Source organism: Magallana gigas, chromosome 9 (assembly GCF_963853765.1).
Source record: "Magallana gigas chromosome 9, xbMagGiga1.1, whole genome shotgun sequence".
Lineage (NCBI taxonomy): Eukaryota > Metazoa > Mollusca > Bivalvia > Ostreida > Ostreidae > Magallana > Magallana gigas.
The window spans coordinates 49,395,380-49,420,350 of record NC_088861.1 but is presented as its reverse complement, the minus strand read 5'-3'; the positions used below and the strand labels follow the sequence as shown (position 1 = coordinate 49,420,350).

The 24,971-nt window shown below is 32.4% G+C and overlaps 1 protein-coding gene across 1 annotated transcript; it reads left to right on the top strand.

Annotated features, from left to right (window-relative positions):
• The first annotated feature begins 246 nt into the window (after positions 1 to 246).
• Positions 247 to 22,696, top strand: LOC117691883 (baculoviral IAP repeat-containing protein 2). Its single transcript, XM_066071972.1, has 10 exons — positions 247 to 822; positions 6,696 to 6,842; positions 7,332 to 7,457; positions 7,883 to 7,960; positions 16,770 to 16,874; positions 17,794 to 17,883; positions 18,096 to 18,221; positions 18,636 to 18,761; positions 20,563 to 20,715; positions 21,697 to 22,696. Exons 1-10 carry the CDS (start codon positions 729 to 731, stop codon positions 21,882 to 21,884), a joined length of 1,233 nt encoding a protein of 410 aa, XP_065928044.1. The 5' UTR covers positions 247 to 728; the 3' UTR covers positions 21,885 to 22,696.
• Positions 22,697 to 24,971: the final 2,275 nt, after the last annotated feature.

The window sequence follows — 24,971 nt, the reverse complement described above, 5'->3', positions numbered from 1 at the left end:
CTGCTTTAAATGATCGCGTTGATTAAACAATTCATGGAGGCAGAATAACGAGGTTTAAAAGACATGACAGTCTTCATTTCGTTGGCATGATTAAAAGATTCATTGCCGCACAAGGTAAGTTTGCGATTATTCATTATACCTTTGTTATCTTTTGGATTTATTTAACTACCACAACAGATTATTTTCCGAATGTTTTATTTTATTGACTTTATTTCCACCGATAAGACTCATTTTGTGGAAATTCCATTCGCAAATGTTATCATTAAATCTACATCTACCGAGTATTATTCCCTCTATTTCTCACAGAGACTTATAGTTAATGTATAGCTCTATAGAAACAGTCAGACTGAAATACACACGCCCTGTTTATCGATTGGTCGAATTCTACAGCGACTGAAACCGACAGGAAACTGAAGGACTGGAATAAATATATACGATCCGTTTATCGATTGGTCGAAACCTACAGCGACCTAGGAAAAATCAAACACTGCACACAAATATGATGATATCAGTCTCAAGTTTCCGTAAGAGGCGACTTTTGACAGTGTAGATTCGTTTTGAATGATACCCTTTTACTTAAAAAAACAATTGTTACACTTGCATTTTTTTTAAATTTTGTCATTCTAAAAATATGTACAGGTAACGGCAAAGCACAAAAATATATGTAAGTGATATTGTAAAAAAGATCGATTTTTTTTAAACAAGGACTATGTTTTAACCATATAGGCATGAATGACCGAGGTCGTTGTGGAATTTGCTGTGTTTGTTGTGGACTGTTCTGCTGGAGAGTGAAACGTTTTACAGATGGATCAAATCAAAACAGTAAGTCGGTGTTCAAGGTAGAGACTGCAGGCATTAACTGTATGCATTTTTTTTTTAAATTTGAAATATTAATGTATTTTGAAATGAATATCTAAAAATTCTTCGTCAATACAAACAGGTGCTTGTTTCTGTAATAAAAGTTAATAAATTTTATAAACATGTCAATTTTGATTTTACAGGGGATAAATTGTTCTTTGATATAAACCATACACTTTCGTTTTAGTTCTTTTATATAATGAAAAGTTACCGAGTATATACCAGAATTTAAACAACAGCCTTTAAAAAACATGAAATATATATTCATTCAGTGAAATTGATTTCATTAAAAAGTATATTCTCATAAAAAACATATGTAGATGAAAAGTCAAAGATTCAATTTTACTAGTAGCTCATTCAAATAAAATTGATCGATTAATGCTTTTTTTAAATAGGAAATGTTTCATAGAAAATTTACCACCACGTCAATATTAAACGTTGATTCCACTACTTGTTGACAGTGACGTAGATAAACGTCATTCCTAAAAAATGACGTCATAATAGACGCGCATTGCGGCGGTTTTCTAGCGTAATGATATTGATTATTCAAAGTTTGAGCTGTCAAATTTGGGTCGTTATAAAGGTCGATATCATGAAAAAAATCTTATAATCTCAAAAAAGTATCTTTGAAATGAATGATTACAGACAAAACATTCGGAATTTTTTTTACTATATTATAGAATGAGCACTTTTAACAAAATAGAAGGAATTCGAACTAAAATTTTAAAATTTTTGTTTTACGCTAAAACAATTTTGGTATTACTTTAATATTAAAAGGTTAAGGGTTAAGTTTTCATTTGTTCGTAAAAATAATTTTGCAAGTTTCTGTTTAATTTAGCTGACTTATTTATTAAGATAATAGTGTGGCACACAATGCAAAAATATTGAAAATGCTTAACAAACGTTAAAAGACAACAGCAGAGGATGCTTACTCCCTAGGCACCTGATTCTATCTCTATTTAGTTTTAATTACATGTAACACTTTCAAAATTAACAACGTCTCAATTATAGTAAAAATTTATTAAGGATTTTTCTTCGTTTTTCCAAAAATATTCAATAGCCAATAACTTTGAAAGTGCATGTATGTCATTAACCAACTTTTTTGAAAGTGAAAAATGACATATTACATTCAAAGCCTAATAACATACAATATATGGATTTTCATTATTATCAGTGATTGTTTTTTCATTCTTTGTAAATACCACCCATAAAAGATACAAGGATTTGCGAAATTTTAAGGTGCAAAAACAAATAGAATATATCTGTAGCATAATTTTTAAGGGGCGACGGAATATTAACAGAGACTTTTAACATCGAGGATATTTAGGGAATGGACTTTGCGAAAAACAGACTAGTGATTTCAATAATGATATGAGAAAATATTGTTCTAAAATCCTACTTCAATTTTGTTTTCAAATTAAAAAACAAATGTTGACTGTGTTTTCGTTAATTTAATTACGTTCTTGGAACAAATATCTTGCCCTTTGCTTCGGGTCGTATCGAGCAGTATATTCGTTTCTCGAACAATAAAATAATCAATGTTGCACTCTCGTTTATATTAGTATGTTCTATTTGATTTTGTTTTGCCTTCGACTAAAATGAGGTTCTTTTATTGGATAATGAATGTCATCTACACATCTGAAAGCGGCGATAATCAAAATTTAGAACACAACATAACGGACGTAACGTCAATTCTAATGAATATTGACTCAAACGTCCAACCATGATTAATATAGTTTGTCAGTCCTATAATATGAAGGGAAATCCTTATTTTTGAATGGCGTATTGTTTACAATAGACAAAAGTAGTAGCCACTATCATCACGTATGTACCACAATATGCTGGGTGTATACTATGTTGTACACATAGTGTTTGCCCTCGAAGCGCCGAAGAGGAGGTCAAGTGACGATATTTGGTTTATTTTTTTACTTAAAGACTTATTTCACCGGACTTTTGTCGATGTGTGTGAGAAAACTAGAATGTGTTTACTTTCTAGTTTTCTCAAACACCCCAACACAATTCCGACCACCAGAGCAAATTTGATTTTGCCGTATATTTACGATCAAATACTAGTATTAGGACAAAGTTTATTACTATGTTTATATCATTTACAAATACATGTCATCTGAATATAATTATAGATAGATTAACAGTTTGTATCAAAGTACTGTGCAAAGTAATGACGGGAGATGATTTTATTGAAAATTGCGATTTTTAAAATCAAAGATATGTAATTTTGCATGGCAAGTAGTTTCTTTTAGCTTTATTTATATTTAAATAATTACGCACATGAACTACAATCTGTACGATGCATTAGGTATCAGTATTCGAAACATTTCTGAAAAATTGTATCCAAGCCATCTTGAACTTTGGCATAGGAATACATACGACCACCAAATATATCTAAATTGTTTGTACCATTTAAAATCTGACTATTTTTAAGGTATTTATAAATAAGTTTCCTTGAAAACGATGCTTCTGATTACATTGCATCGACATTATCGATTATTTTAGAGTACTTAAAAGTTCTAAGTCCTGTTAGCGGTGATGATTTGTGCTAAAGTCAATATACTGTTTCATTTCTGGTTTGCCAAAGTAACTGCATAGGAGAGTTGATTAAAATCAAATCCCAAAAATCAATCATATACATAGTTATTCATGTAAAAATGATATTATACATGGGGTGTATACAACTTGTTGTATCAGGAGCGTATACCCTAATGTTATTAGAGCGGGGTGATAATGTAGATTGACATCAAAGTCGCAGTATTTTCATTATTAGACTGAGTATGAACAATGTATTTCAATACTTATTTACAGTGTATATTTGAAAAATCATTACATATCTCCAACGCAGATCTTCATATAAGCGCTGAATTCATTTCATTTAACTGTTATCAGACCTGAATCTGCATGTAAACACTATCCGCGAATACCCATGGACTATTGGCTGTCCCTCTATTACTATTTGTATCTTATCTAATCACATTTATGGTTGGTAAAAATGTGTAAGCACAAGTCGACATAAGTTGAAATATGATGACAGTTTAAAGTGACACTTGAAAATACACCAAATTCTCTCAAATCTGAGAAAAATTTATAACTGCTGTTAAAGCTTGAACAAACATTAGCATTTTCAAGTTGATGAGCCCAGAACTTATATATTGAATGGTTTCGTTATTGCAGTATAATGATATCCAGGGGGCATACTAGAACATCGATATCCAACCCTATAAAACCGTGTTGCTAAGGTACATGTAAATTGTTCGGTTTTATAGGCATTTACGAAAATACCACAGACGATTAGTAAACCTTATCAAATTGTAAACAACAAGTGTTTAGATATTCAATTCAGCTTCCATAGAGTAGATACCTGTATCTATGTGCATATTTTTAAATACATGTTCCAATGGTCTTTGTTTGTGGTAACACTACGAATTGATTTTGTAACATATACTAGTATTCCAGTACAGTTTATCAAAGACAGAGTTGGGGCGACGAGGTTTGCATGATTAAACAAAACGATACAGTAAAATGTCGACAGGTTTATAAAACAAATTAAACGATGATTATTTTAGATTTAACTCATATGGAATCATTCTTATGATATTATGAGGTGGTTAGATACGACCGGGTGTAGTCAAATCTACCATAAAGGCATAATGGCTTTATTGTAATTGATCACCTCCGATCGTATTTGATCAAGGCAAATAGCAAAATCATTTTTAAGCAAGCCTAACATCATCCTTAAACAAGTTTCCTTTTTATCTCAGTTTCACTTATAAAATAACACTTTTGTCTACGTTTTATTCCTTTTGCTATTATCAAATTTACGTTACATGTAAAAGTGAGCTCGTCTAAATTTTATGGCCATAAGTGTCTGAAACCTATAGATCCACTTTTATTTTCTTCACTGATTTTGAGTATTACATTTTGCCAGATATTTAGTTGATTATGTTGTTTCTATGTAAACTAATAATCATTTTCTCAATGACATGTCAATTGACCAGTTACATTACAGCTACTCAGGAAAAAAGATCATTTTGACTTGTAATATCAACATTTAACTTGTACTCATAACAAAACCCTCTAAGGATTAATAATTTGAAAGTATACACCCCTGGTACCTGAAATACCATAGATATTTTCACAAATATGGAAAGTTTACTTAATGGTCATTAAATTAATCGACGTGACATGTTTTTCTTATAATTGTTCAACTACTCAAAAAATTTGGTCCTCTACAAAACAAAACACTTTAAAAACTGTTACAATTGTTAAACTGCATACGTGCATAGAAGATGAGCTCGGGGCGATTGAGTCTCAAAAAGACATTTACCTGTCCTGTCCAAAGTGAAGAAATAAGATATGCACTTTACAAAACATAGAGAAATGCTGGAGCTGGAGCTGGAGCCTCAACTCAATTTGAAAGTTATCGTCGACCATTTCAAAAATCCATAAAACGAAATACAAATTGAAATCAGAGCATCACGGACCTCCAAAAAAAATAGAGGTAGGATCAGGTGCCTAGGAGGAGTGTCCAGTCACACCCGCCGTGTTCTCTTTCTCGTAAACGGGGGGGAAAATCGGAAAAGTCCGTATTTGCTGACAAGGTCGGTTTATCGACCATAGAACTTACAAAAAATGACTTCAAACGAGACTGTTGATAGTCCTGTTTTATTAACTTGTTGGTCAGTAGCTTGCCTCGCCTTAGAAAGTGTTCATACGAAGAGAATGCCCTTGCGTATCGAATTAACGGAGTGACAAAAACACAATATGCATTTGATGAAAGTATATTGCTACATAAGTAAGGAAAGTTGACTATAGAAAAATTAAAGTCATCGCGTTTATCATAAAGTTCGTTGTTAGGCGACAATCAATGTCCATTTCCAGTAAAATATCTAAATATGAAACAGATGACACAGACTCTGTGGTATCATTTATTTAAAGTTCACTGGGATATATCATGTTGACGTAAGAATGAAAATAACAATTGTTAATTGGTAATACGTCGTCGAATGTTGAGTTGAAGGCCATATCGAGTGATTTATTTTATTTCCCGTACAAATTTTTGAATGAATTCTGCTTCATTAGAATACAAAAATAGATCCGCTAACAATGGGGTACAAAAGGTACCAATGGGAATTCCAACTGATTGTTGGAAGACTTGATTTCCAAAAACTACATTGATGTTGTCTATCAGAAACTTAAGCAACTTTTTAATGACAACTTCAAAGTACTTGTGTGTGCAATCAAAATGGTTTTTAACAAAATATATTTTAGATTTCAAATGACAAGGTATGCATTTTTACGACAAATGTTACAGGTATGACAAATGTGACAATTTTTACGACAAATGTGACAAGGGACGAAATCATATAACTGTTTTAAGCATTCTATAAAGTATCTTAGGGTTTTACCGCTATTTTCGTGTCGGAACTGTAAAAAAAGAAACATTTGTTTCCATCATCCTCATTATACGCAAATAAGTACTTTTTATGTTGTGATCGGGTACAAAAATTTGCAAATAGTTTATAACCAAACACTTCTAAAAAAAATTCTGATTTTAGATTCGTTTTGCTTTTTACATTAACATGGAGGTTAGATGTTATGTTAATTTCAATATGTAAATTGAAATTATACATATGTAAATATTATTTTTTTATTTCAAATACATCTGTGAATTCAATGCGTAAGGTCAAAAATGACATTTGCTAATAAACCTTGTTCTTTAGAAATATGTTTTTAAATCATATCTTTTAATAGTATAAATAATATACTCGTAAACTGTTCTGGAAAAAATCAATGTAAAACTTTGCTATCGATTCTGCTTTTAGACGATAACCGCCTAAATTCTGAGGGACTGTTCAACGCAGGTCTTACTTTGGAAGAAAGTCCTGAAGTCCGGAATGCCCCCCTTGATGTCTCCTTACAATCTTTGGATCTGTCGTCAAACGGCGAAAATGTCCCTATTCAACACTCAGGTGAGATTCATTTATGACAATTTTAAAATGCGAAAAAATACACATGTACATGAGCCCAAATCATTACTATAACATTACAGAGAACCCTAAAATTTAAGGATATGCTAGCATTCCTAAATTTCACTTAATTATATTTATTCATTTTCCAGTCTTTCTTTTTGTTTTAAAAAAGATTTGCGATATGAGACTTTACTGCAGAAAACAAATCCAACCGCATATCAATTATGTTTAATCTCTCTGATGTAATGAATCAAAAAGGCTAGCAGCTTGTTTTCCCCTTTCCTTGCCCCTTTAAGAGTATTATTTCTGTTTAAATGTAAATACTCGTATTCATTATGAACCAATTATATATCTTTAAATAATGCTATACAATTTAAACTTTAAATGAATTGATTTTTAATTATTTGGAAAACATAAAGCCTAATTCATTTCAAACATAAAGTAAAAAAAGAAAAATGCATCTATAATCTCATTCAACATACATCTCAGATCACCAATTGCATACCAGAGAAGTGAGTGCTCAAATGGAGTCACGGATTGTCAAAACTGTCCTGAGCACAGGAGTGGATCGGCAAAGGGTGATGCAGGTCATAGAGAGAAGGCTAAGAGAGACAGGTAAGGGGACTCATTATCAGTGTTACTTATCATTTTGTGAAATGTATTATATAAAGGTTTCATGGTAATGAAACTGACTTTTATCGTCTTCAGTATTCTCAACGGCTTTGAGAAAGGTTTCGCGTACAAACCCAACATTCTATTTTAGTTTAGATATATGAAATTATAAAATGTGTTTTATGAAAATGCCAGAGAAAAAGATCAATTGTGTGACAAAAAATCAAATTTATTTTATCGAGTTGATTTTTAATCACGAATCAATTCTATCTTTAATTATTACACAACACAATTCATACGGGGTTTTCTCAAAATTCTTGTCGGAAAATTCCTAAAAGTCCTAAAAAGTAAAAGTCACGTGGTGTTGATAACCCTAAGATGATGTTGTTTCTAAGTCTTTATACGACAATTTCTTTTATTCCTCATAGGTGATAACTTCTTAAATCCGGAAGACCTGCTAAACGCAGTTTTGACCTTGCAGCAGAATCATGTGTCTCCACAGCAAGGTTTGACGGTTTGACGTTTAACTTAATCCCAAATTAAATTTCATAGCATACAATAGAGGGAAACAATATTCCTTTTTTAATTTTTTTCTCCAATATTTTCCCTTGTTTATGTCATTATTGATTGTTTCTAATCCAATTGCAAGGTGTATCAATGTTTCTAATCCAGTTACAAGGTGTATCAATATGAAATAGATCTGTTATGTATTCAATCAGAATTTAGAAACTTTTAAAAAATCTGGGTGGTCAAATTATCAAATATATCTTAATTCTGAATAATGATTTGTTATCCTTTAAACATTTTAGTGAAGAACAATTCCATGTATTTTAGCTTTTACATTTTAGTATCTTCCTATAATTTTATACAGAATTCGATCGCCTTTAGAAGGAGATTAAAAGTCTAACAATGACCAGGACCTTCTAGTCCCTTTTAAGAGGGATATGCGGCCATCTTGTACATTTGAGGATAAGAATGTAAACATTTCTTGAACTGGTCAAAACTATTGCCAAAAGATATAAAAACAATAAATATGAGATTCTACATGTTGTTTTGTATGCAAATTATGCATACAAGAACAGGACAATGCCTTTTTAATCACTTAAAACAGCTGTGGAATTGCGCAGCTACAGACTTATTTTGAAAATTTGAAAATCTTAAAAAATATTGGGTAGAAACAATCCAGTTCAAGAAATGTTTACATTGTTATCCTCAAATTTACAAGGTGGCAGCACACCCCCTTAAAAATCGTTTTTACAAATAAATTATCTGTGTCAAAAGATGTCTTCTAATTCCTGTATTTCGTAGCATTTAATACCTTAAAGAGGCTGGATTGTCAACAAATTACAGATCAAATATAACTTGCAATTTTGATTTATAATACTTTTGGCAATAAACTAGCATTTCGTAAAAAAAAAAACCAGTCCAAATATTTTAACTTTAAAAATCAAACATGTCCTATATTTATTAATGAAGAAACAATCCATGAATTCTAACTTTAAAATTTAAACATATTTTCATACGATTTCAAGCGATTCATCTTATAAATATATACAAACATAGTGAATGTAGCCACAACCAGTCATTTCTAATGATATTGCATAAAAATAAATTAGAACCTTGCAGAGGATGATGTGAAATGTAGCCTTAGATTTGATTTTGCATGTATATGCCCCCTTATAAACTCATATGGAAATAATAAAGGTACAATTAAGGGCTAAAATAGGCATGCCTGCCTGCTGCCCAATCTCATTCAATATGTTAAATTGAATAAAATATTGTTTGAAAAAATACATCATTGTTTATGGTACGGGTTCACTGTTTACAAAATATTTAATCTACGTATACTTTTAGTTCTGCACTACATTTGAAAGACTTTTAAATATTTGAGCGCATTTCGTTACGTTTTTCTTTTTCAGCTGGTCATTGTATGTTTTCGAAATCTAAATAATATCTATTTGTCTGTGAGTGTGAAAGGAAAAATGTACTTCAATGCGCTCAAATGTAACTTTTTAAAAAAATACAAAAAGTGTAGCTTTCCCCATTATAAAGTGATGTTGTTTACTATATGTGAACTCGATTTACCTTTCAAATGTTACATGTCTGTACTTCTCAGATCACGTGACATCCATATGGGTAAGCGTGTAAGATGTGACTATATACGTCATTTAACTTTATTAATGATCGGCAAGATTTCACTTATCTTTGGTGATTTTGGCGATAAAGAATGTCACGGGATATGTAAACAAGTCATCTGCTTAATATATCCTGTATAATTGTAATAAGGCTCGCCCATCTGATTCCTTTTTTAGCTCACCTGAGCTGAAAGCTCAAGTGAGCTTTCTGATCACATTTTGTCCGTCGTCCGTCTGTCCGTCCGTCTGTCCGTCTGTCTGTCCGTCTGTCCGTCTGTAAACTTTTTACATTTTGAACTTCTTCTCTAAAACCGCTTATCCAATTTCAACCAAATTTGGTAAAAAGCATCCTTATGGGAGGGCTAATATAAATTGCAGAAATAAAAGTTTGATCTGTATTCAAAGCGGAGAAAACCTTGAAACTGTAGAAAAAGGGGGGTGCATTTTTAAAAATCTTCTTCTCAAGAACTACCGAGGCAAATTCAACCTAGTTTAGCATAAATTATCCTTATGGGAAGGAAAATATAAATTGCAAAAATTAAGTGGTAATTCTGTTTCAAATCTGAGTTATTACGAAAATAATAATAAAGGAAAGGCGTGTTTCAATCAGTTTAATAGCTTCGGGTTCGGCATCCGGTAAAATGATTCCATACTTCTAAAACGAGGTTCTTTGTTTAAAGCAGCCATGACATTATACGAAAAAGGGTCGATCTGACTATGATGAATTTGCTTGTTGTGCAACAGTTCGCGTATGAAGGGAAATTTTGAAACATACAAAATATATTGGTGCCGATTTTGTGAAGTAAATTGAGGCTAAATATTTCAATGCGTTGACAGTTTTCACACATGACGTTGGTGTTAGCTTGTTCTGATTTTCGTTTCGTTCTCATTATGCTTTGTAACCTGGAAACTATCGTCTGTATTTCGTGATTTTTACGTATAAAATCAAACAGAGACTTCGGTAAATCAAACAGTTAACTGTTTACCTGCGCAAATTAAGCAAAATCGGATGTAGGGGTACTGAAATACAATTCATTCTATCGGTAATTCGGCATTATCTTTTGCGTAATGGAACATGTAGATTAATGCAATAGATTTTGTTGAGATGCTCGGTATTTTCTCGAATTTATTCAGTTTAAATAGAGTTTGATATCGCTGACGGAAATATGTTGGTATATACATGTATATATATGATTCATTTCGAAAAAATAAATTGTGTTCTTTATTTGTTATACATGTAGTGCATGTTTCTTGTGTTTAATTGTTTACAATTTCTATTTACCAACCATATTTGAGTGTTAAGTTTCGAATTATAAGCAAGATTTGCTCACAATTCTATGTTTGTACACAGATCTTAAAAACTAAAGCTTAAAAAGGTAAAAAATTTGTCAATATTTATTAAGAAAATTTTCAAAGTCTGTTCTTCCAGAAACAAACTTTAACAACTTATTGTATTGTAAACTTAACCTTTTTAGCTCATCTGAGGGTGGGGCCACAATTGGGGGTCGAAGTTTAACAAATGAATATATAGAGTAAATCTTTAAAAATCTTCTCCTCAGAAACTAATCAGCCAGGAAAGCTGAAACTTGTGTGAAAGCATCATCAGGTAATTTAGATACAAATTTGTGAAAATCATGATCACCGGGGGTAGGGTGGGGCCACAATGAAGGATCGAAGTTTTACATAGGAATATATATAGAATAAATCTTTAAAAATCTTCTTCTCAGAAACTAATCGGCCAGGAAAGCTGACACTTGTGTGGAAGGATCCTCAGGTAGTGTAGATTCAAAGTTGTGAAAATCATGACCCCCGGGGTACGGTGGGGCCACAATGGGGGATTGAAGTTTAACATAGGAATATATAGAGTAAATCTTTAAAAATCTTCTTCTCAGAAACTAATCAGCCAGGAAAGCTGAAACTTGTGTGAAAGTATCCTCAGGTAGTGTAGATTCATAGTTGTAAAAATCATGACCCCCGGGGGTAGGGTGGGGCCACAATGGGGGGTCGATGTTTTACATAGGAATAAACAGAGTAAATCTTTAAAAATCTTCTACTCAGAAACTAATCGGCCAGGAAAGCTGACACTTGTGTGGAAGGATCCTCAGGTAGTGTAGATTCAAAGTTGTGAAAATCATGACCCCCGGGGTACGGTGGGGCCACAATGGGGGATTGAAGTTTAACATAGGAATATATAGAGTAAATCTTTAAAAATCTTCTTCTCAGAAACTAATCAGCCAGGAAAGCTGAAACTTGTGTGAAAGCATCCTCAGGTAGTGTAGATTCATAGTTGTGAAAATCATGATCCCCAGGGGTAGGGTCAGAGTTTAACAAAGGAATATATAGGGTAAATCTTTAAAAATCTTCTTCTCAGAAACTAATCAGCCAGGAAAGCTGAAACTTCTTCGGAAGCATCCTCAGGTAGTGTTGATTCAAAGTTGTGAAAATAATAACACCTGGCGGTACGGTGGGGCCACAATGGGGGGTCGAAGTTTAACATATGATTATATAGAGTAAATCTTTAAAAAATCTTCTTCTCAGAAACTAATCAGCCAGGAAAGCTGAAACTTGTGTGGAAGCATCCTCAGGTAGTGTAGATTCAAATTTGTGAAAATCATAACCCTGGGGGTAGGTTTGGGCCACAATGGGAGGTCGATGTTTTACATAGGAATAAACAGAGTAAATCTTTAAAAATCTTCTTCTCAGAAACTAATCAGCCAGGAAAGCTGAAACTTGTGTGAAAGCATCCTCAGGTAGTGTAGATTCATAGTTGTGAAAATCATGATCCCCAGGGGTAGGGTGGGGCCACAATGGGGGGGTCAAAGTTTAACAAAGGAATATATAGGGTAAATCTTTAAAAATCTTCTCAGAAACTAATCAGCCAGATGTTTCTTTATAATTGTTAAGACTTTGGCCCCAGGACAATTCTTTGGCCTCCCGAGAAGGTTCAGAGTTTGATGTACGTTTATATCTAATAGATAAACTATTGTTAAGGATCTTTTTGAGAACTTCAATACTCAACATATGATATGACTATAAAATCATCTTGTTAGAAAAGGGACTAATGATTATAAACATAAGAATATCCAGGGGAAAATGGATTTTATTTATACAGGATCTACAGTAAAACACGCTTATAACGAATCGCTGGGGACTTACAAATTTACTTCGCTATAAACATACTTCGTTATATCGTTTATAACGAAGTATCTTCAAACCAACAACTAAATTCGCTATAAGCAAAAAAAAATTACCAATCAACTCTAAACATGTTTTATTGACAAGAAATGTTTAGTATTCAATGCAGAATTTTATTTTGAACAAAATTCTTGGATTTTTGATTGTTTTAAGCCTAGAATTTGCTGTTTTTTCAAGTGTTTATTAATATCAGAGAATGCTTTAAACACAGAGTCGGGAACATTCTCGGATCGCTCTACGCAAGCCTGCACCATCTGCATGTAGACTTGCGCTTGTTTTGTGGTTATTGAGACGTCTGCTGATGGTTCATGGTCAATAGGTTCGCTGTCATCGTCGCTAGATTCGTCGTTGTTAGTAACTGCATCGATAATTTGATCAGTCAGGCTTTCGACGGAAACTATTTCTTTGTCGATGTCTACGTAATCTTCCGTACTCAGTTCATATGCGCATGCTCTCATGAGGTCTGCTAAGGGAACATCATCGTCACTGTCAGAGTCAATGGTCGGTACAGTCAGTTCAAGCATATCTTTTACAACATACACCATATCATAGCATAGCATTGAAATCTCATAGCATAGCATTGACATCTCATAGCATAGCATTGGAATCTCATACCATAGCATACAATCGCATAGAATCGCATTCGTCATATCATACCATAGCATACCATAGCATAGCATACAACATTATTTTAACTCGGTTTTAAATGTTTTTATTTGAAAAAATAAATGTTTACATGATAGAGTTGTGGTAAACTTAGGCTTCTTATTATTTTACTTTGAAATGTGTGGAACTCTTCTGTGTATGGAGGCGTTTTTGTTCAAATCTCATAGCATACCATAGCATAGCATAGCATACCATATCATTAAGCCCTTCATTTCAATTTCTCATAGCATAGCATACATATCTCATAGCATAGCATACAAATCTCATAGCATATCATTAAAATCGCATACCATAGCATAGCATTCAATTGTAAAAGATATGCATGAAATGACTGTACACGTACTAACGGTAGATCGTCCTCTGGGTCAAATTCTGTATCATCAATAGATCTAGACTTCGTCAGTGATAACAGAAACCCAGCTTTTTGGAAGCATCGTGCGACACACAAACTTGTCACGGCTTTCCATGCATTAAATAGCATTCTTATTGCACGCAAAACATGCACCGCAGGTTCCACTTTATCTTCATGGCACTAAATAAAAAAAAAACGAGAAAAAAACACTATTCAATTCTAGTGTGCAAGATAAATCTCTCTCTCTCTCTCTCTCTCTCTCTCTCTCTCTCTCTCTCTCTCTCTCTCTCTCTCTCTCTCTGACAATGAGTGATTAACTTATTTCTATCCTTTACAGAATTTAAAATCATACATATTTTTATCTCACCTCAAGGATGTAAGTGATTAAAGACTGTCTGTATTTGACCTTCATGTTGTATATGATTCCTTGGTCCATGGGCTGTAATTTGCTGGTAGTATTTGGTGGTAAGAAAGCAAGTTTTATTGCACGAAGTTTATCAACTGTAGGGTGGGCGGCGCAATTATCAACAAACAAAAGAATTGAGCGATTCTGTGAGAACATTTGTCTATCAACAATACGAAGCCATTCAATAAATATATCAGAAGTCATCCAAGCGCGTTTGTTTGCCCTGTAAATGACAGGTAGGGATTTCACACCTTTGAAACATCGGGGGTTTTCATATTTACCAATAACCAAGGGTTTAAGAAAGTCGGAACCGTCCATATTTGCACACAAAAGAACTGAAAGACTTTCTTTGGCTTTTTTCCCACCATAACATTTTTCACCTTTTAATTGTAATGTTTTATTTGGAAGTAATTTATAAAATAACCCGGTCTCGTCGGCATTAAATATGTCTCTCGGCTCATAATTCTTTATCAAAGTCGGCAATTTTGTCGTCAGCCAGTTGTTTTCCAAATCAGCATTTACCTCCGCTGATTCTCCGCTGATGGATCGGGACACAATGCTATGTCGAGTTTTAAACCTTTCCAACCAGCCTGTGTTCGGATTGAATGAGATATCACCGAGTCGTTTTGCAAAATCTTCTGCTTTTGTCATTAGCACAGGACCTGATAACGGAACATTTTGCGCACGTTTTTCCTGAAACCACTTAAATAAAGCTTCTTCAACTTGCGTATGTGCTCCAGAACGATGCCGTTTTCTAGAGGGAGACGAAGAATCAAACTGTTTCAAAATAGCATCACGATTTTTAAGAATTGTACTGAGAGAATTTGGTAAAATGCCGAATTCACATGCAATGTATTTTTTTGCTTTTTTCCCTTCATCCACCGCCAAAATTATTTGATATTTCGTTTCAAGTGAAATAGCTTTCCGTTTTCTGGACGGCGAATCCATGTCTCATGAATGAATGAATTAACAGAATAAAATTTAGCCGAAAACCCAAATCATCATATGAAAACAGTTCATTTAAAATTGCCCATATCGTTGATAGTTTAACCGACGAGAAAACAGTTCACTTAATGTCAAAATTAACCCGCTTGGGGCCTCTATCAGAGATATTTAAAGCTAGTGGGAAATACCAGATTCTATTTATAGTACACATTTTGATGTTTTATAAACGTTGTTTATTATTTTTAATGGCAAAAAAAGTGCAACAATCTCACTTTAATCTATATTGATAATGAATTAATTATTCATTTGCTAATACGACACAAGCGGACACCTGTACTAGCTGCTGTGTGCGTCCATGTGGAAATGTGTGAAACCAATCTTCTTCCGTGTGCGTCCAGGTGAAAATGTGTGAAAACACAACTCAAGATATTCGCTATACACAACGGGAAATCTGTGTTGTTTTAGCTAGAGGGCATTAAAAACTACTTCGTAATATCCGTGAATTCGCTATATTCAACTTCGCAATAAACGTAAAAAATATTAATAAAATGATAGAATTTTGGCCGGGGAATCACGAGTGATTCGCTATAAGCGTCAATTCGTTATAAGCGTGAACGTTATAAACGTGTTTTACTGTACATGTATTATTGTACATTGTCCAGATAGTTTGTATTATGACTCCATGAAGCTGATTTTATCATACCTACTGTTCCTCAGGTGAGCGATGTGGCCCATGGGCCTCTTGTTTTCGTAATGAATAGAATTTAAAAAAAACAAAACGAATTTCACTGTTTTTGGTTCACATAATCATCGATATATCTTCAATATTAAGGAGAGACAGGACTATGATCAAATCACCAAAATCTTGGAATTTTTATATGTTAAAAAGCACCTGCTAGGGTACAGTTAGACTTCGGTATCTTGAACATCGATATCCCGAATACAATGGATTTGTCGAAGTGACTTGTAAGTCTCAGCCACTTATACCTCAAGTAATTTACCTTTTATATCTCGAATACTTGGATATTTTGAGGTTTTTAACCAGTGCCATTACGTTGGAAACAATGAGGTATTATGATAAAAGAAAATATTCAAAAAATTTCAATGAGTATTTTTTTTTGTGATATAACTTTGTGTTTGAATTAAGAATGGGAGTTCTCAAATTTGAAGTGTTGAGTTTATCAATACCCTTATAAAATCATGATATTGCTATGTGAAAAGACCAATATTGTAATCAAATGTTGTAATCAACAAAATTAATATATGTTGTAAGGCACAGGTTAATGTTGACGTGTTAAAAAACCCAAATAATTAATTGATAAATAATTCTACACTTCAACGTCCTGGTCCCCCTAAAATCATAACCAGATGTATCATTTTGAAAAATACAAAAATTATTGCCGATTTTTCTAGAATTCAATGTATAATGTTTAAGAATATAATCTTCTTTTTTTAAACCTATTGCAATATCTTAAGCATGAAAAAATGACAATAACAAACCATACAGCTCTTTAGGTTATTGAAATAAAAGGAGGTTTTATTGTTGATTTCTAAAAAAGGGGTGCAAAAAATCAAGACCAATTTCATACGTTTTATATCTGATATTACTAAACTAGACAACACAGACACTAGCCAGCCACCTATGATCGAAGTTGTCCTGGACACGGGAGTTAATTGGAACAGCGTTATGCAGGTCATAGAGAGGAGACTGATAGAGACAGGTAAGAGGTACTCAAAAAACGCTTATCCAAAGAAATATTTGTGTATAAAATTGTAAACTAAACACAAGTATACACAGTCGTCGCTATAATTGCCCTGATAGTTTATCTGTATAAGCTCCAACAGCATGAACAAAATATTTGCAACGTATCAATATTTAAGATCAATTTGAATGATTACATAATAATCTTCAAATTTAAAAAAGTAACACGGATTAAACCATGGAGAAACCTTAAATGATTTAAACTACGTTAGATACTTCCATTAAACAATTTAACATGAGTTGCGTTTTATGCATGATTTTATACATCCCGTTTGTTGTCACCGCTGGGCAAACGCAATGCAAGGTTATAACAGAAATTATTAACAAAACTAAAAAACAATGAAAAATGAACAATGCAAAAAAATTAATTTATTGGTAGCCCTAAATAAATTAAAGTATCGTTATGTAATTAATGTCAGCGTTAAATCAATATTGAAATTTTTTTTAGAATTTTCAACTTCAAAAAATTACTTACACTAATATTCAATGTTGAATCAACGTCGTGTGTCTGCTTGGTCTGTGACGGAAAGAATTCAAGAAATGGAATAATGTATAATGTTTATTCTCAAGAGACTCTCCATGCTGTCCATAAAGATAATTTTGGCAATGTTAAGATAATAGATAATTTGCAAATAAAATTAATTTTCCAGTTAAAAATTCTACAGTAATGTTTACTAGTGATAATTGATATCAATATGAATAAAATCAATGCAAAATTACTTTTAAATGAGTATTTTTACTTTAATTATGATTATATTTTACTTGACTTTCAACATGAAATTACAACTATATCTCTTTTCCAGAATTTATGATCTGTAAATCTAAAGACAGGTTTTTAAACATCGAAGAATACTAGAATATAACTGTGGATTTTCTAGGTGTAAACTATCAAACTGCTGAAGAGTTGCTCGATGCTGTAATAACTTTGGAACAGAATTCTGAGACAAACAGTACCTACCAACATCCAGGTTTTAGATTGTTACCATATGACCTCACGAAAATTTCAAATGTCTTATACCGGAGATGATTCTCTTGATTTTTTTAATTGAAATTAAATTCACTTTTCTCTAAGAAGTAAAATATTCATGTTATGTATTTTTAGATCACCTGAGTAAACTCAGATCTGGTCTTTTATCCTAAAAAATACCCATGTCGTACTCAGTCGTGTATGTTTTTATAGATTATGAAGATTATATCGCGGCCATGGTTTTAGAAGAGAGTCAAGGGAGCGACTTTATCATTCCAGATACCACACCACTACCTTATACAAGCGGTGACAGTCTCAATGCTAACACTTTAACATCTGGTAAGATTCTTTAACCATTAATGTTTAGATTTTTATAATTTATAGACTTGTTACATATTTTTACCAAAAAAATAAAATGGAAAAACCATACATAACACAACTCATTTTCAAAACGGCCTTGAGAAACATTTAAACTGACTAGCCTTTAGATTTCCATACCAATTTAATTTCTGAAAAAAGGCCATTAAACATAAACAATTCATACTTTAAGAACTTTGCGTTATAGATAGGTAAATTTGTAACAAAATTATGTACTTATAAACGGAGCTCATGTTTAAGAGGGATCGATGGTCGTCGCCATAAAAAAATAGGAAGGTACCCAAATTTTAAAATAAAATATATATTTTTTTGTTTACACTTAATAAAAGTTCAAATCATATCTTGTTACGTCGGTCCATTTCCTATGTTTTACAGATCATCCAGTTGACACTGAAGTCCTTCGTGTTGACATGCAGCAGCCTATTGTCCTGTCTGTTTTGGAGACTGGAGTAGATCGAAACGACGTGAAAACAGTCATTGAGAGAAGACTAAGCGAAACAGGTAAGGGGATAAACTAACGTAGAAAAATTGTTCATCATAGGCTTTTAAAATAACTGAGATATGCATTATATTTGTGTGTTTGTCTGCATTTCAACCTTACTTTACATCAATTGCTGTATTTTTTAAACTAAACTTTTTGTTTTCCAATACCTTAAATCAGTCTAATACATATTTCAAGTTCATCTGGAGCCCTTGATAAATACTAGTAATTTAAGTGTTCTAACCTGTAAAAGAACAAACAAATCTTCATTCTTGGGCGGAGGCTATAATATGTTTCACCTATTTAAGCTTTAGTTATCATCATCATCATCATCATATGGTGTGGATAAATCGGACCTTGACCCAATGTAGTAGTCTTAGAACCCAAAGAATATGGTTTATTTATCGTTCATTTCGGAGTTCTTCAATATCATTTCAGATGGGCTGTTCCGTATTTCAAAATATTGTTCAATATAACTTGACCTGCGCCTCATTTAGATGTAGTATAAATACACTTGATACTTTCTGCTTCTTATTGTGCAAATAAAAACCATCTTGGAACCAGGAAAAAGACAATTTTTCATTTGAAATATTTCCAATATTTTATCAACTTCTATTTGCTCTTTAATTTATGGAAATGAAATTTTGTTATTGCCCTTAAAAAGAGGAACTTTTATATAAATGCTTAAAGTTGGGTACATATCAAGTCTCTCAATTGAATCTGAAGATCCCTATAATTGTGTTAAGTAAAGATGAACTTGGCTCGGTTTTTCTTTAAAACATTAATGTAAGAGCGGTCAGACATACATAAAATAAGTTTAAGGTGATATAACTGCCTTATTTAATTTTCAATTCAGGATGACTGGAAGCTTCTTTCTATTTCAGAGCCAACTTATATGAAAATATTTGGTTTTATTAACTTCTCCAATTTTCATTTTTGCTATACATATCAGAGATGGGGTCAATTACTTTCAAAAGTAATCGATTAAATTATAATTACTTTGGATTTTAGAAGTAATCGATTACATTAGACTACTTCTCCTCCTCTTAATAATTTAGTTGAATACTTTAGTTTACATTACTTGCATTTGAGTTTTTTACCGGGTCTTTTTCTTAGTTTCAATGTTTAATGTTTAGAAAAAGAACAATTATTCTTTGACAGAAGTATAATTCTGATATCAAGATAACAATTTTCACAAGCCTCTTCACAACACTGTATTATCAATAACATTTTGATGAAGTTGTTTATGTGTTTGTCAATTGACATTATAGAGATGTTTTGTTTCTAACCATCTTTTTGAGTTGCGTAAATATATCTGTTTTACCTCTAAAGAAAGAAAGAATTCATCTATCATATTGATAAAACACAATTTTTTGTTAATCTACAGATTAAACAGAAAATCCTTAACATACAACTGACTGTGTTGACATGTGTTGGTGAATGTTTTTAGTTATAAAAGTAATCAAAAATGAATTATGATTACAGGCCCTTTATACAAAGTATTCGAATTAATTACAATTACTTTCAACCAGAAAATGTATGACTACTGATTACGCATGATTATTCTGCAACCTGTATTCGATTACGGCTGATTACAATTCTGATTACGAAAACCCCATATCCGATAAATGTTAAACTGGTTGACAAGGATCTGGATTGAAGAAATTCATATAAGGAAAGTACAAACAGATAGTCCACCTTATTGATATGACCTGGAAAGTCCATTCTATGAAATAAAATATGTTTAAGTAAATAAATGAATAGATAAAATCCATTTTGATTGCCTTCACTTACGTTGACTTGTGTTGATATTCTTACCAGGAGAGGATTTCCCTAATGTTCAGGAATTGATGGATGCTGTCCTTGCTTTCGAAAGTAATACCAGGTACTCAAATGTCCGTCAAGGTATCTCCAGATTACCTGTACCTCTTAATGCATCCCCTGGCAATGTCAGCTATCGAACTCAAGCTGCAAGTAAGATAAAAAGCTATGAAAAATATAAGAAGGTTCATTGGTCGGGCTATCTTATACATATTAGTCTCAATTAGAGAAAGAGCTATTTCAACGATATTAAGACATTCAATTCTTGTATCTAAAGTGTAAGGGTTTTTACTCAATGAGTTTATCACAAATTTATTAAAGATAATATTTAAATTCAGATATCATGATCCTGGATTTCTGTTTACCATTATTGCAGTTATTACGACTATGGCATTCATGAGCTTTTTTTGCAACCAAACAAAAAGCAATCTTTTGAACTTTAAGTTGAAATTGTGTGGAAACAAGTTTATTTTAAACCTTGTTTTCGACCATCTTTACCTAAAGTTTTGAAAGTCAACTTACGTATTTAATGGAACATTGCGTATCAAAATTTGATTTTTGTGGAATTTGCTAATATTATATAGAATAAAATAAGCCTAGAATTTGAAAATTCATACCTGATAGTTTATACACAGAGAAAAGGAAAGGGCTTTCCTCGTTATCCTAAACGAGAAGATCCAAGGTGTAATATTTCTACCAGACACTGGTACGTTGATCAATCTTGACAACTAACATTTTTTCTTCTGTACATTTAACTATTTTCTAACTTTGGACCAGTAGGTGAATTCTTTAATTTAAGAAATCGCAAAAACAGATTTCAACTGGTACAGTAGAACACTTGTATGGCTATTACTGTGGAATCATTAGATTTTGTGGTGGCTCAATTTTCGTGGAATTCGTGGGTACCTCTCATCCACGAATTAACATCCCCCACGAATTAATAAATTAGAGCTATAAAGTCATATTCCTCTTGCATGTATACGAAAATACACGAAATTATGTCCCCATGAACCTGTAAAATTTAAGCAATCCACGAAAATTGGCCCCCACGAATTTTAATGATTCCACAGTATTATTAGAGGGTTTTTTTTGTAAATAACTATCAACAGATGTGATTTAACTGTATATTGATAGAATTGGCAGAAGAGAATCGCCAACTAAGGCAGCAGAAGGTGTGCAAGGTCTGTTTGGACGCTGAGATTGGGATGGTCTTTCTGCCCTGTGGACACCTGTGTTGTTGTCAGGCGTGTGCTCCCAATGTTGGACAGTGTCCAGTATGTAGGGCAAACATTAATAACAGAGTGCACGTGTTTATTCCGTAAAAAACTTCAACAACCGTGTGTCATGTTATTTATAATATGGAAAAGAAATCGAATGCAATGGAATGTGTAATGTGTTTGCCACATTTTTCATCAGATTAATGTAAACATGGATATATCACATATTATACAATGACCTGTAAATAATTATATAAAATAAAATATAAATATCAATGTAAGAAATTTTTGAGAAAAAAAATGGTTTATTCTTATTCGCCGATAATTGGCTCCTATAATGACTACTACAAAGCCTTCGAAATAATACTTCTACAACATATAACCGGGGGTCGTTTTTAAATTATACGATTTAATTAAACATATTGTACTTTTTGTTTCAATAATTGACATGTGTGTATATACAATTGTTACACTAGCGGTTTAATTAATAATAAGTGGCTAGTTTGTATAAAAACATATTGATAGCTTTGGCTTATCTGATATAGGCATCAGTAAAATCTTATTATATGTCCACAAATTAAATAGTGAACTACAGAGTTCCTCAAAAGGTTCATTTAAATTGAAAGTGCGACTTATGTAAAGCCAATCAAATTGGCGATGAACTTTATTATATTTTAGAATGTAGTGCATTGTCACATTTCAGAAATTAATCATTATCTTAAAAACCTAAACAAGTTGATATTTAGAACTCTTATGTCATCTTCATATCATCTTCAAACCATGTATTTGTTATAAGAATGTGTACTTTAATTAGTAAAGTATTTGATTTGGTCGGTCATCCTACGTAAGAACTACATAAAATTCATTGTTTATTTTATTATTCTGTTATTATTATATTATTATACTTTTGTATATCATTCTTCTGTACCTCATGTAACATTATATGTTTTGAGTGAAAATAAATGAACTTAACTCTTGTACCAGTTATATGGTTTTGATAAGAAAAAAAATTGAACCCAATTGCACTAGTCTCGGTATAAAGTAGAATAATGACAGGGGGTTAATTTTCTACGTAGAATATTGACCCTCCCCCCCCCTCCCCGGTCCCCGGTCATTGTTTATTATTTGTGAAATAATCTTTACAATGTTGGAATTTTAACTACAGTTTACAGAAAGTGACAGAAATAATTATTCATATTCACATAAATTTAAAGTAAAAGAAGGGGTATATCTTACAAAATAGAATTGTATCGGGGTATGGTTGTCATCTTATTAAGTTACATTTACCTGTATCTCATTATTACGAGTGACAACAGATTAAAATTATTTCGAGATACAAGACGCAATAAAACAAAATTCTGTTTATTAGCGATGAAAGAGTAGACTCTGATAATTTATAGTCTACATACTTTCCTTAAGGCCGCACAAGTTTGATTTCCTTTTCTTCGGAGTCTAGGCAAAAACATATTGGGATAAGCGGGTGATTAATTAATCTTAAAATTGAAAAACTGTAATCTGAAAATATTGAAGCGACATCAAAAAATAGACGCGAGCGATTTCTCGTCTACATCAAACTTTGTTTAAATTTTACAAGTTCACAATTTTCAGAAAAAATAAGTGAAAGTTTAAAACTGGCAATTAAGGTTTACATATCGTAATTTTACGTAATTATATGTAATTGTTGTCTGTAAAAACGCAAGAATATACAGTTCTGAAGCCTAATGAGAGTCATATAGTAATTCATGTACGTGATAATTTTCAAATGTACTAGTCTACAGGACATGCTACACCCCTTGGCAGTACGTTTCCCGGCCTTTTTTAAAATTTATATTTAAAGAAGATGAGTGAATAAGGCGAGAAGAATGCCCATACAGTAACGGTTGATGTTTTGTCATAAAAATGTCCTAAAATATAAAAAAAAATCCAATTTCATCTTAAAAGCTTCATTTTTATCATATGGGGCATCAATTTTTTTTTAATATTCATTCTGATATGAATATAATGTAACCATGATCTGATTAAGCGTAGTGGGTAAAGCGATAGGATTACACATTAAGATATTATCATCGGCGGTTCGAATCCTCTTCAGTGCGAAACTTTTTTTTACACTTTATCTAATCATTTTACAATGCTTTCCTACAAATTAATGCAGTTCCTTAAACACGATGAATTTGATTAAATATTGATATTTACAATAAATAAAAATAAAGAGAAAACCTATGTTTTAAAAGTATATGTTACAAGAATATGTTTCGGATGGGCAGCTTATATTTAGACTTGTAGTACATGTAAACGCAAGTAACAATGGGTTCACCGACTCGATACGGCTGCTGTGTATGTAAAAAGCAAGTAAAAGAGAAGATAAAGCGTCTAGCGAGTAAAGGCCTTGTTATGATTCTACAAGACAGAGGCGAAAATATCGACAAAAACAGTCAAATTTGCTATCTGTGCATACTTAAAGTGTCAAACAGAACTGCTTAATTAAAGGAAGTGAACATGAAAATATTAATTGTTGCTTAATTAATTTTAAAAGCCTTTTGAAACTTAAAAATGAGGTCTGTTACCTTTTTGTTTATTTCTATCAAGAGATTTTATCAATTTAACACTCTCAGTCAAAGGTTTATGGAGGTAATCCATTATTCCCCAGCATGCATCTGTTCTCTGACGTAGATAAGCCACATTGCTGCTGGTGACTGGGTCAATGTTGGAACTAGGCCAGTGTTAATGTACAGAGTTGATAAAAGTTACAAGAAAAAATATGCCTTGATGTGAAGAAAAATTTTGTGTACTGTCATGAGAAGACAAGGATTTAGTACATTTCTATAAACGAACCTCCGATAACTATACTGCAGTATATGATTTGTGCAAAAAATGAATAGATATATTAATTTGTGAAATATAAGACCATCGCATTCCAGATGTTTGTACGGAGATGTGGCAGTCAGTGTTTACATAAATAAAATGCTGTTTGTAGATTTCAATTTAAAATAATATAAAAATGCAATTTCATTTTCTTTGTGGCCATGGTTTCTTACCGTTACTTTTTATTTAAATGCCCTGGAAATTTTTCTGATTTGTTTTTATCTTAGATCTTGATGATATATGTACGCCGGTTCTGTTTATACTGTCAGAAGAATAACAGGACTAAGACACTTTTTAAAAGTCAGGATGCTGAGCAATGCACCTTGTGTG